This window comes from Panthera tigris, chromosome B3 (assembly GCF_018350195.1).
Source record: "Panthera tigris isolate Pti1 chromosome B3, P.tigris_Pti1_mat1.1, whole genome shotgun sequence".
Taxonomy (NCBI): Eukaryota; Metazoa; Chordata; class Mammalia; order Carnivora; family Felidae; genus Panthera; species Panthera tigris.
The window spans coordinates 118800789-118814384 of NC_056665.1; the positions used below are offsets into that span (position 1 = coordinate 118800789).

Here is a 13596-nt window from a genome sequence, read left to right on the forward strand (position 1 = left end):
AGTCCCAAGCATACTCCACACTCAGTGTGGAGCCTGATGTCGGGCTCAATCTTACGACTGTGAGATCATGACCTAGGTTGATATCAAGAGTCAGACGCTTAACTGACTGAGCCACCCAGGCACCCCCAAGGGCTATCTTTATACAAAACTCTCATTAAACAACATGAAAAAGGTGTATAATCAATAGCAAAATGGGCAAAGAATATGCACAGGAAATAAAACATAAATGGTTCAAAAATATATGAAAAATATTCTCCCTTACTCATAATTAACAAAATGTAAATTAAAACCATCCTGAGGGACTAATTTTTCACCTACTAGATTTGCAGAGAAAAAAACATGGTAACACATTACTAGGGGGAGGGAGACTGCACTCTCCTACTTTGTTTTCAGGGAAATAAATCAGTACAACTTCAAGCGAGGGAAATTTGCAAAATCCATACAAATTACTACTGAAACACACTTTGGAAGTATAGCTATTCCTACATATGTGCAAGGTCATCGGTTGTAGCTTGGTTTAAGAGCAAAAGATGGAAATGACCTTAATGTGCATCAACAGAGGCCCGGATAGTACTTTATGTTAATTCCGAAAATGGGGCTCCTGCTGCATCGAGATGTGTGCTAATACGTTTGCTACCAGCCCCTTGTGACTGCAGAACATTTGAAATGTGGCTGGTTCTACATGAGATTTGCTTTAAGTGGAAAATATACATTGAATTTTGAAGACTTGGTACAAAAAAAAATGTAAAATATCTCAGTAAATTTTTTTCTTCTTTTTTAATGTTTATTTTTGAGAGACAGTGTGTGCGTGAGGGGGGGAGGAGCAGAGAGAGAGAGAAACAAAGGATCCCAAGTGGGCTCTGTGCTGACAGCAGTGAACTCATGAACCATGAGATCGTGACCTGAGCTGACGTTGGATGCTTAACCAACTGAGCCACCCAGGCGCTCCTCTCATTAATAATTTTTATATTGATTTCTTGTCAAAATGATAATATTGCAGATATATTGGTTTAAATAAACTATATCAATTGGGGACCCTGGGTGGCTCAGTTGGTAGAGCATCCTACTCTTTATTTTATTTATTTATTTATTTGATTGAGAGAGAGAGAGCACACATGCATGGAGGAGAGGGAGAGGGAGAGAGAATCCAGCGTGGAGTCCGACATGGTGCTCAATCTTAGAACCATGAGATCACGACCTGAGCCAAAACCAAGACTTGGACATTTAACCCATTGAGGCACCCAGCTGACTTTTGATCTCAGGGTCGTGAGTTCAAGTCCCACATTGGGCGTGGAACCTACTTACAAAATATTAATTTCACCTGTCCAATTCAATCACCCCTCTGTCCATTCAATTAAAGTCTTTTTTTTTTTTTGTCTTCTAAATATTTTTATTGTGGCTACTAGAAAATGTAAAGGTATGTGTGGCTCTCATTACATGTCGTTGGACAACGGTGACTGGATAAAAAAATAAAGTGAGAAAAGCAAGGTGCATAGGAGTGTTTAGCGTACTACCATTTGTGCTTCAAAGAAAAAAAGCACTCTCTCAGAGATTTGCTTGTTTACGCATATTTCTGGAATGAAACCCTAGAAACAACATTGGCTGCTTCTGGAGAGAGAAACTGTAGAAGGGGCTGAAATTTGAATCCTGAATCCTTTCGTAAATTTCTGAACCAAAATTTACATGTGTTTTGAATAATACATTATTTTTTATGCATATAATATAATCAAAAGTACTTTAAAAAATGTTGTTAGAACAAAAATATGCAGAGAAAGACCAGAAATTTATACGTGTTGTAAATGCACAGAAAAAGAGCTGGCAGATAAGCATAGTGAAGAGAATGTGTTAGGGACTGAAAGAGAAGACTTGCTCAATTTACTCTATTTTTTACTCTGTACCATTTGGATCTTTTGGAAAGAGAATGCTTAATTTGTGTAAGTCTAAGAGGAAAAAAAAAAAATCCAGATTAGAAAGAAATATACCAAGATGTTCACAATCGCTGTCTTTAAATAATGAAATTATAGGTAACTTTTTCTTCTTTCTACTTTAAAAAAGTTTCCAATTATTCTAAATTTTCCCAATTAGTCTACAAAAAAGACTCTTACTTTGGTGGTGGAAGCATCAACAAACCTTTGGTTTCTTTTTAAAAAATACTTTTTAAAGATTCCATTAGCCTTTTAAATAATTTAAAATGATCTTCATCGCTTTTTAAAATGATAGCAAGTAACGTAGACTCCTTATAAAATGTCAACACAGAAGGATAATTTGGAAAGGAAAAGTATTCAACTCTTTCTTCTACAAGATAACCACTATTCTCTGAAACTTTTAAAATTCAAATTAACTGGAGAGGCTGAGGACTGGAACAGGCTTGATCCGTGCCAAGCACGGTTCTGAAGGCTTTTAAATCGATCATCTCCTAGAATCTATGCCGCAACTCTGCGGGAAAGCTTGTGCCCCGGTAACCTTGAAGTCAGGGCTCCAAGGGTTGAACAATTCGCCTAAGGCCACACTCTAGTGAGGGGCAGGGCTGGCATTCAAATCCAAGTCCAGGACCCGTCTAAGCAGCTTGCCTCGGGCGGCTGCCATCATGGTGGGTGGGGCTGATGTGATTATGATCCAGGGACTGGACTTGAGCTCACATCTGGTGGTCCCCTTCTCCCGTGCTCCTGGGCACGAGCGTTCGATAAAGGATTTTTGATCTAGGTGGTAAGTGTAGGGCTCATGATTGGCAGAAGAGCAAATGATCATTGTGGAGCTGGGGCATAACCGACCCTGGGGAGGCATTTTACACCGGTAGCCAGGGGTCAGGCGATAGAGAGGAGGTGGGTGGAATGAAGTCCGGGCGGAGAGCGGCTAGCCCCGGCACTCCAAAGGGTTAAAGCCGGGCAGGAAAGCCCCTGGGGGGAGCTACCACCAAAGGCTGCAATCCGGCGGCCTTCACCTCCCCCACCAGCGGGGACTAGACGGGCGGATTGGACTGGTTCCTCTGGATTATCTGAGGCCCCTGGGCCGAGATGAGCCGCCGGGAGGGACGGAAGCCCAGGTACCGCACAACCCCGCCTTCCTGTGGGGCTCAGGAAACTAGGCGTCGTGGGGATCAGCGCTCTGGCCCCTGACAGAAGCGATTCTGGCCCAGGCACGCTTTGGGAGTGAGAGGTGTTGAGCCCCACGCCTGGGGGATGCTCAGAGAAAGGTGGGAACGGAGCCCATGCAGAAAGTGGGGCCTGCGCCAAGGTGGGGCAGTGAGCTCTCCAACCTCCCCATCCAGCACCGCCAGGGATGGGGAGACTGCCTCAGGAGGAGAAACATCTTGCAGGTCCAGAAAGCCCCAAAGTCTACGCACTCATCCAAGGCCAGTTTCTGGGCTCCAGCGATGCTCCCCTACCCCTATCCTCAAGCCTGGCCATAGACTTTCTTCCTTAGGTCTTTCTATCTAAACCTCCCCAGCCCCTCCCCCGCCCCAAACTCTTTGGAAATCTTTCAACTTTCTTTCAAGTTTTCCCTGGGCAGATTGGGGTCTGTTTCAGAACTAGGTCTGGGCGCTTTAACGCGCCCAGCTGGGTAGAGCGGAGGAGACAATAGCTGCTATCACTTTACCATTGGAAGTGACCCCCGAATTTGCACTTCTTTCATCTTGGGACCAGAGCACTTGAGGGTGGGCGATTTCCTGGGGGGAGTGGCTTAAGCCTCTTCTCCACCGGCCAGTTGGCTGTAGACGGTCCATGCTCAATGGTCCACTACAGATACGAAGCCAGTTCTGGAGTGAGAGTAGCGCTCGGCTGGGGACGCTGCCGCAGGGTGACTTAAATGTCCCAAGCTGGAAGCTGGAGAAAGAAGTGGACGCCCCCAGGGCTCTGGGCCACCCTCGAGGTCAGTAAACTAGGAAGTTTCTTCAAAATTAGGAAGAGTGGGTGCCCTGCGCGGCTTGGAGGCCCCAGGGGAGTGAGGGCTGGCCTTGGGCCAAAAAAAGGACCCAAGGGTCAAAGAGTGACTCTGGGAAGATGCTGCAAGCTTGTGTGAGTGTGTGTGTGCGTGTGTGTGTGTGTGTGTGTGTGTGTGTGGAGGGGGGAAGTGAGGCATTGTTTCAAGTTCTTTCTCCCCACCCCCACCTCCAGCCCCATCCCCACCCCCACCCGCCGGCCTATCTCCCCTCCCCACCCTACACTATCATCCGTCCTCGGCCCCTCCCCAGGCTCTCAGAGCTTCCCGGGTCGGATCCCTTGTTTCAGAAGCCCGGGGCCAGCCAGCTTGCTCCCCAGCCACCCATTGCCTCCTGGCATCCTGAGGGGCGACTATCGGCCTGCACTGCTTCCCTTCGTGGGCCACACTCCCCCTCTACCTCTCCAGACACGTGGTCCACTGGAGCTACTAAATTTGGGAACTCCCGAACTCCCCAGACTTGGTTGGCTTGGTGGCTTCAGGCCCACCCTGGTGCCCGAAGGCACTCCCGTTACCCTTGGTTGTGGGAGGTTCCTTGGGAAGTCACAGCTGATGGACTTGCTTGACCCCAGCCAGCCCCCGTGGCCGCCCGTGCCCTCCTGGGCCTTCTGACCACCAGGGAAGGAGCCAAGATGGCTGGCGCTCCCTCCAGCCAGGGACATATCCTGGCCAGCTGGGAGGGCAGGCCAGAGAGGCCCGGAGCCAGGCCAGGTGAGATGCCAGCGGGTTTACCATGGTCTTATCCGGTCTTGCTGAGTGTTGAGGCCTGCGTGGCAGTGTCTGCTCCTTGTTGGGCCTGGTTGACTGTGGAGACTGCAGAGCCAACTTTATGAGGAATGGGGAGAAAAGAGGGGATGGGGAGAACACGGGGTCCTTGGTGAGCAAACACAGCCTAGGATGAGGCTGGCAGGGAAGGAGATTGTTCTAGAGGCCAGAGGAGACTTAAGCCAGTATTGTGTTAGCAGATTCCTGGCCCTTCGTTCCCTTACCCTGCCTAGAACCCTGGCCGACTCCTCCTAGAATGGGAGGGACAGAGGCCAGACCTGGGCTCTGAGACCCCGTATGCTTGAAATAAGGAGATGGAGGGAGGAGGAAAGCTGCCTTTGGTGAAGGTGAGGCTTTAGGTCTCTTGCGGAGTTGACAGTGTCCCTTCATTTATTCCTTGGCTCCAGAGCCCTTCGTAAGCACTAAGATGCCGGCGGGGTGCTTTCTGGATCTGTTTTATCTCCTTCCAACTTCAAGCCAGGGGAGCCCCTGTAAACCTCGGTTTCATACCTTCTCTGATCCCTTCCCAGAGTTGTGGGGTCAGGGAGGCCAGTTGAGCCAAGCCCATAGATTAGCTCTCACTCTCTGCGCACCTCATTCCACGAACGCACCTGGTGTTCGCCAGCTCTGCCTTGCGTTGCACTTCCAGAGAGCCATTGTGGAGGACTGTTGCACCTGAACCCCATCAACCAATTGTCTACTTAAGGATGATTGGCTTTCCCGTAGGGCCTCTGGCCTTTCCGCACTGTCCGCTCCTGGTAGTCCAGACCCTCCTGAATGGATGTGGGGTGCAGAGCCTCTCCAGGGAGCTGCTTTTTCTCAGTAAGCTTTTGAGGAAAACAGAAGGGGGGGGGGTAGTCCCTACTCATATCTCCTCTTACCTCTTTGGGGAAGAGGAACGGATGAGATTGGGCGAATGAGGTTGGGCGGAGTGAAGCTGGGTGGGACTGAGACTGAGGTGGGGAAGAGTGGGTAGGAGGAGGGGTGGGGTTTGTGCAGAAGGAAGTGTGGTATATCTGGACATTTTGTTGGGAGATATCCGGATACTGCTGCTTGAATGCAGGCCAGTGGTCTTCACCTTTCTGGACCTCAGTTCCCTTATCTGTAAAACGGCCAGATTTGTCTCAGAGCTCCAAGAATCCTTGTGTTCCTGGATCCTTCGGCTCATAAGCATTTTGGGTGATATATTCCCCTGGGTGGTGAAATTACAGTGGTTAGGAGGGGCACTCTGGAGTCAGATTGCTTAAGTTTTATAGCTTTAATAGCTGTGTGGTCTTGGGAAAGTTATTTAACCCCCAAGCCTCCATTTCCCCAGGCGTGAACTAAGAATAGCCATCCTAGCAATGGTACAGGTGTGGTGGGATCGTAGTTCACGTGGGGGGAAGGTGAGACCCACACAGAAACAAAATGACTTCTAAAAACGCTCACCCCTCGTGAAGCCCACAGAAGCTTGTAATCACCAGAGGGAACGTGGTGTTGCTCAGGAAAAGAGACTTGAGAGGAAGGGCAGGAAGAAGCACCCACGCAGTTTAAATTAATTGTCCCCTTATTTTTTCTGAGATTTTGGTTGAATTACCTAATTAGATGCACATAGTAAGTATAAGTAAGCGGTGGCTGTTTTCATGATTTTGTTGGCGAAGCATCTAGCACAGTGCTCATGTCCAGGCAGCTGTACAGCGCGTTCTTCCCGTGACCTGTAAGAAAAAAAAACTCAAGCATCTTTGTTGTCTGCCAGAATGAAAAAGCTCTTCTGTGTAGACAGTTTATTTTTCAGGGCTCAGCTTTTTCTCGCGTATGTTACCAAGGATTGATAGGACATTATTTCCTGAGTTGAATGAAAACTAATGGTTTTTTATTTTTTAAGGATTTATTTATTTTGAGAGAGAGAGCAAGCGTGCAGGGCGGGGGGGGGGGGCTCGGAGCGGGGGGGTTGGTGGAGAGCAAGAATGTTCCAAGCAGGCTCTGCGCTGTCAGCCGAGCCTGACTGGGGTCTTCATCTCAAGATAGGCGAGATCATGACTTGAGCCAAAATCGAGAGTCGGACACTTAACCGACTGAGCCACCCAGGTGCCCCTGAAAGGTAAACATAAAGTACATACAAGACGAACGGATTAAAAGCACAACTCCAGGGTCAAATGGTATGGTAAAAATTGAAATTTGGTGAGAGGTTAGACCAGATCTGTCACAGCATACACGTTTAAAAAAAAAAAAAAATCTACAGCCAAGAAATTTTACCCAAAGGGGATTCTAATTTTTAACTTTTTAAAAAATTATTTATTTTTTGAAAGGACTCTCTGCCCAACATGGGGCTCAAACTCACAACCCCGATATCAAGAGTCACATCCTCTCCCAACAGAGCCAGCCAGGCATGCCTGATTACTAATTTTTGAAAAGCTTGCTTTTTTATGATTGTCCGGTAAAATTCTGGTGGCACTCCTTTGGTGCTTTGCAGACTTCTTTTCAAAACTTCTCTGAACCATAATTTACACTCAAGCACACCCCCTTTAAGTGTGCAGTTTGATGAGCTGACAGATGTATAGACCCAAAGGCAGTGTTTAGACCTAAGGCTAACCTAAAGCAATTTATCAGTCTCTGAGAGCAAAGATCTGAGAGCGGACAGTGCTCTCCTTTTTAATTTAAAAGCAGTGTTGGGGGGCGCCTGGGTGGCTCGCTTGGTTATGCGTCCGACTTCGGCTCAGGTCATGATCTCGCGGTCGTTGAGTTTGAGCCCCGCGTCAGGCTCTGTGCTGACTGCTAAGAGCCTGGAGCCTGTTTCAGATTCTGTGTCTCCCTCTCTCTGCCCCTCCCCCGTTCATGCTCTGTCTCTCTCTGTCTCAAAAATAAATAAACGTTAAAAGAAAAAAATTAAAAGCAGTGTGGGAAAAGGAATATTACTTTGCTTTGCAAGGCAACGCTGAAAATGTACCAGTAATTAGGATGATGTTTGTGTTGAAAAGGTGGCTGGTAGTTTAAAATGGAGATGAATCACAGACGCTAAGGCATCTGGGTTCAAGCCCTGATAGTGGCCACACCATTTGTATGACCTACGGCACATCAGCCTGAGTTGGATTTTTCTCAGGTTTCTCTCCTCTGAATTGGGGGTGAGGGTAGTGCCTACTCTAAAACATGGCTGTCAGGCTGAGGACAGTGCCTGGCAAATACTAAATGCTTGATCGATCCTAATTATTAGACCTGTGTTAGCACAGTGAGTAGGCTTCCATCCCTTTGAGAAAGCTCTTTTCTCTAGGGTAGTAGTTTGCAAGTTTTTCGGTCTCAGGACCCATGTGTGCTCTTTAAAACTTGAGGATCTGAAGACCTTTTGTGTATATAGGTTATATCTACCAAGTGTATTGTATTCAAAATTAAAACTGGGGAATTTAGAAAATATTTCTGAAACAACCCCGTGACCCAGCAACGGATAACACATTTTTGTGAAAAATGACTTTTCCAGAATAGAAAAGATGTAGTGAGAAGAGTGCATATTCTTTGACATGTTTTTAAATCTCTGTATTATCTGGTTTATTTTTTTAATTAAAATTTTTTTAATGTTTATTTATTTTTGAAAGAGAGAGAGTGCGAGCAGGGGAGGGCCAGAGGGAGAGAGGGAGACACAAAATCCGAAGCAGGCTCCAGGGTCTGAGCCGTCAGCACAGCGCCCGACGCGGGGCTTGAACCCATGAATGGTGAGATCGTGACCTGAGCTGAAGTCGGATGCTTAACTGACTGAGCCACCCAGGCACCCACATACTATCTAGTTTCAAAGATATTCTCCTATCCATCTCTGTTTGATCTCTTGTGATAAATTGTTTTGGTAGTTTTTGAAGAAAATCCAACTTTGGCCAGATAATGTGGATGGAAAAAGGAAGAGTATTTCGATAGCTTGTTCAGTGGATATTCTTTGATAACTACACCAACACTTGACAAGTAGCAGTTCCTTAAAGTTTAGTTATAATGTAGAAACTGAAACAATATCCGTGAAGTTTTTGTACGTTAAAGTCCATTGTTTTATGCTTTGACTGGATCTTTTACTTGTATGTGACTTTGTAACATCACCCATTGTTTTTTGGGGAAATACAGTTCATTGATTGATGTAGATCTTCAAATGTTGACAATTCCATTATATAGGATGAAAAGTTACATTTGTTAGTGTCACTACTGATTTTATCAGTAAAGTCTTTAGGTATTGGGAAGCTGTCAAGCTCACTGTAGTGGATACAGGTTTTCCCAAAATTCTAGTTTCCAAATGAAAGCCCAAATTTCACTGGCAGCAAATTGTCAACAGTTTTCTTTGAAGTGACAGGCTCACCTTATTCATTTTTGAGAAGATGTCTGCCCAATATACCCAAATCTAAATGAGTAATGTCTCAATTTTTCTTTCAAGTAAAAGTGATATTCCATGATAAAAGCGGCTGGTTGATCCTATAAACCAAACAATTGTCATGTGAGACATTCAGTGTGCAGCAGAAATGAGTATTCCCCACTTTGCCACTCCCCAAATTGAAAAGTCATGTATTTAAGGGTTGTGATTAAATACAAATAAAAATCTTTACTGCTTCGTCGAGGACATTTTTTTTTAATGTTTATTTTTGAGAGAGAGAGAGAGAGAGAGACAGAGAATGAGAATGAGCGGGCGGAGAGGCAGAGAGCGAGGGAGACACAGATTCTGAAGCAGGCTCCAGGCTCTGAGCTGTCAGCACATAACCTGAAGCAGGGCTCGAACCACGGACCATCAGATCATGCCCTCAACCATCAGATAATACCCTGAGCCAAAGTCAATCAACTGAGCCACCCAGGCGCCCCCATCAAGGACATTCTTGAGTGACACCAGCCTTTTGGTTTTTTTCTCCCTGAGTACATGGTGGTGAAGAACATGACTGCTAGCATAGCATAGCATGAGTCATGCTGTTACCACAGTTTTACTCCAACATTAACACAATGAAAAACGGAAATAATAACTTCGTGTTATCTTAATATATCTTAGTGTTCTGAAAATAATTTAGCTTGCAGACCCCATGGGGCACCTGGATGGCTCAGGTAAGTGTCCCACTCTTGATTTTGGCTCAGGTTATGATCTCTCCATTCATGAGTTCGAGCCCCACGTCGGGCTCTGTGCTCATGGCACGGAACCTGCTTGGGATTCTCCCTCTTTCTACTCCTTCCACGATGGTGCACTCTCTCTCTCTCAAAATAAATAAACTTAGGAAAAAAAAAAAAAAACCTTGCAGATGCCCTGAAAAAGTCTCCGGGAACCCCAAGGGTCCATGGACCATACTTTGAGAAGCACTGATCTAGGGAAAGGCAGACCAATTGTAGCTCTTTGAGACTGTAAGTCTTTGGACAGGTACAGAGGTACAACCTTTATGGCTGTACTGTAAAATATGTACTGTGTAATAGCTAACTAATGCTTCTGTAGTGCTTCCCTGTGTGCCGGGCACCGTCTAAAGATGAGTGTGTGTGTGTGTGTGTGTGTGTGTGTGTGTGTGTGTGTGTGTGTGTGTAGCTACATATCTCCTTACTTTCATTGTCTCTTTTATGCCCACACTAACTGTATAAGGTGGATACTCTTATCATCCCGTTTTACCAGAAAAGGAACCAGAATAATGGAGAGCTTAAGTGACTTGCTCAAGCTACTATCAAAAGCCAGGCTGCAGAGACGAGTTGCTTTTCCTGGCCGCTCTCCCCCCTCACCCTTCCCAGGGAGCAGGGTCTCCTCCGGAACAGACGCTGGCTGGGGAGTGACTAACCCCCCGGGAGGCCCTTAGCTGTTACACCCACCCTCTGGGGGAATGGGAGTGGGTGGGCACTCTCCTTAGGGAGAAGGTGGCAGGACACCATCGCTGGGTCTCTGGGCACCTTGTCCTGACCCTGCCCTCTGCCCTCTGTCCTGGCAGGATGACGTCTCGGGAGCAGCTGGTACAGCAGGTGCTGCAGGAGCTGCAGGAGGCCGTGGAGTCCGAGGGCCTGGAGGGTCTCGTGGGTGCTGCTCTGGAGGCCAAGCAAGTCCTGTCGTCCTTCACCCTCCCCACCTGCCGAGAGGGGGGTTCCGGCCCCCAGGTGCTGGAGGTGGACTCCGTGGCGCTGAGCCTGTACCCGGAGGACGCTCCCCGGAACATGCTGCCGCTGGTGTGCAAAGGCGAGGGCAGCCTGCTGTTCGAGGCCGCCAGCGTGCTGCTGTGGGGCGATGCGGGCTTCAGCCTGGAGCTGCGGGCCCGCACGGTGGTGGAGATGCTGCTGCACCGGCATTACTACCTCCAGGGCATGATCGACTCCAAGGTGATGCTGCAAGCCGTGCGCTACTCCCTGCGCTCTGAGGACTCCCCCGAGATGACCAGCCTGCCATCCGCCACGCTGGAGGCCATCTTCGACGCGGATGTCAAGGCCACCTGCTTCCCCAACAGCTTCTCCAACGTGTGGCACTTGTACGCCCTCGCCTCCGTCCTGCGCCGCAACATCTACTCCATCTACCCCATGCGAAACCTCAAGATCCGGCCCTACTTTAACCGCGTCATCCGGCCCCGCCGCTGCGACCACGTGCCCGCCACGCTGCACATCATGTGGGCCGGCCAGCCCCTCACCAGCCACCTCTTCCGCCACCAGTACTTTGCCCCCGTGGTGGGGCTGGAGGAGGTGGAGGCCGAGAGTGACCCCGGCCTGCCCCCAGCGCCTCCAGCCCTGGCCCCGCTGCCGCCACCCGCCAAGACCCTGGCGCTGCTCAACCAGGAGCCCGGCCTCAGCTACTCCCACCTCTGCGAGCGCTATAGCGTCACCAAGAGCACCTTCTACCGCTGGCGGCGGCAGTCCCAGGAGCACCGGCAGAAGGTGGCCACGCGCTTCTCCGCCAAGCACTTCCTGCAGGACAGCTTCCACCGCGGGGGCGTCGTGCCGCTGCAGCAGTTCCTCCAGAGGTTCCCCGAGATCTCCCGCTCCACCTATTACGCCTGGAAGCAAGAGCTCCTGGGCTCTGGCACTTGCCAGGCCCTGGCCCCCAAGGAGGTGCAGGTGCTGGAGGAGCTGGAGAAGCTGCCGGACGAGCAGATCGCCAAGGGGCTGGGATGCTCGGCGCTGGCCGTGTCGAGCCCTGGCATGATCTTAATGCAGCGGGCCAAGTTGTACCTGGAGCACTGCATCTCCCTGAACACACTGGTACCCTATCGCTGCTTCAAACGCAGGTTCCCCGGCATCTCGCGGTCCACCTACTACAACTGGCGCCGGAAGGCCCTCCGAAGGAACCCCGGCTTCAAGCCGGCGCCGGCCCTCGCCACGGCCGGGGCTCCCCAGCCAGCGTCTGTTCCGGAGGAGGCCCTGCTCCCTTGGAAGGGTGAGGTGGGAGAGGGGCCGGGCCAAGCGACTGCGGGGGGACCGCCCGCCCCCCGTGAGCTCCTGCCCCCAAAGGTGCCCCTGTCCCGTTGGCAGAGGCGTCTGCGCAGGGCTGCCCGCAAGCAGGTGCTGAGCGGGCACCTCCCTTTCTGTCGCTTCCGCCTCCGCTACCCCAGCCTGTCGCCCTCTACCTTCTGGGTCTGGAAGAGTCTTGCCCGGAGTTGGCCCAGAAGCCTGTCCAAATTCCAGATGCAGGCCCCCAGCTTGGGCAAAGAAGGGATGGAAGCTGAGGAGAAGCAGGAGAAAGAAGCCTGCAGGGATGTGACCGCTGTGACGGCCCCTCCTGTGGGAGACCCCCCGCGGGTGGGGTCTTCTCCAGGAGAGGATCCGGGGAAAGCCCAGGGAGGGCCTTCCAGAGAGGGGGCCACGGCCCAGGGCCGGCCCCACAGCAGCCTCCCTGTGACCGAGGCGGCAGCGGGTGGCAGGGACGGCCAAGTGCTGGTGATGGACATGCTCGCCACCACAAAGTTCAAGGCCCAGGCCAAGCTGTTCTTGCAGAAACGCTTCCAGTCTAAGAGTTTCCCCTCCTTCAAGGAGTTCAGCGCCCTCTTTCCCCTCACTGCCCGCTCTACCTACTACATGTGGAAGCGGGCACTCTACGATGGCCTCACGCTGGTTGATGGCTGACAAGGAGGTGTGAAGGGGGCTGGGAGGAGAGGGGACCCGTTTGCAGAGGGTCAGGGACCTAAGTTGACGCCTGGCTTGGCCAGGATGCCCTTTGCTCTGGCTCCCACAGTGTCTGCCTTGACTCCAAGGGCAGCTTTGCGTTGTTTCTTGGCTCTACGGCAGACAGAGCCCGACATCAGCCCTCTGGTCTCCTGTGGACAGCTACAAGACCAGAAACGTTCTCCATTTCAGTTGTTTGCCATTCTTGCTTTTTATTGTTGTCTTGGTTTTAGTTTTTTTTGTTTTGATTCAAGTGGATTGGCTGGGCCCCCTGGCTGGTGTTGGAAACTGTACGTTTGGGGTGGGGGTTCGGTTAGCTGAAGTTGCTTTCAGCTCTTCCTGGGGACGAAAGAAGTATTGTAACATGGCGATCTGTCCCATTAAGCAGAATGTAGGTCTTCAGTTTCTTTTGGGGGTTGGCACCCCCTTACTCAAAGCTGTTTCCCAAAGGAACATTAGAAATCAAACGTGGAGCAGGTCAGTGGCTTCTCTCTGGTGCCCCCAAAGGAGAGGGTGCCGGGCTCAGCATGAGACGTGAGGGCATACAGGAAGAACCTCTAGGGGAAGGCCCTGGACTGGATCACGGAGGTGCCGGCCTGTCCCTTGCAAGGAGTGTGGTAAGGGGCTGGGGGAGGTAGCTTCGAGTCTCTGCTGGTGCTTGGCCCGTCTGCTGTGGACGCTTCAGTCCTCTGCCAGCCTGGTTGGCTCTTGGGGACCCTTGTCTTTCTGTTGAGTCCCTCCTCGGAGCCTGTGCCCCATCAGTGAGAGACCATACGGTGGCCAGGCAGGCGAGTAACTGAATTTGCATTGTCCAAGAGTCGAGTTGGAAAACCAAAGAAATAAAGTGAT

At 50.2% G+C, this 13596-nt stretch overlaps 1 protein-coding gene across 6 annotated transcripts; it reads left to right on the plus strand.

Moving 5' to 3' along the window:
- The first annotated feature begins 2504 nt into the window (after positions 1-2504).
- Positions 2505-13280, plus strand: VRTN (vertebrae development associated). 6 transcript variants are annotated; one of them, XM_042987771.1, is made up of 3 exons: positions 2505-3043; positions 3706-3870; positions 10596-13280. In XM_042987771.1, exon 3 carries the CDS (start codon positions 10597-10599, stop codon positions 12706-12708), a length of 2112 nt encoding a protein of 703 aa, XP_042843705.1. In that variant the 5' UTR covers positions 2505-3043; positions 3706-3870; position 10596; the 3' UTR covers positions 12709-13280. The 6 variants fall into 6 exon arrangements, with proteins under 6 accessions (XP_042843705.1, XP_042843707.1, XP_042843706.1 ...); XM_042987773.1 differs by having other exon boundaries at positions 3744-3870; XM_042987772.1 differs by having other exon boundaries at positions 2505-2706.
- The last annotated feature ends 316 nt before the right edge of the window (positions 13281-13596 follow it).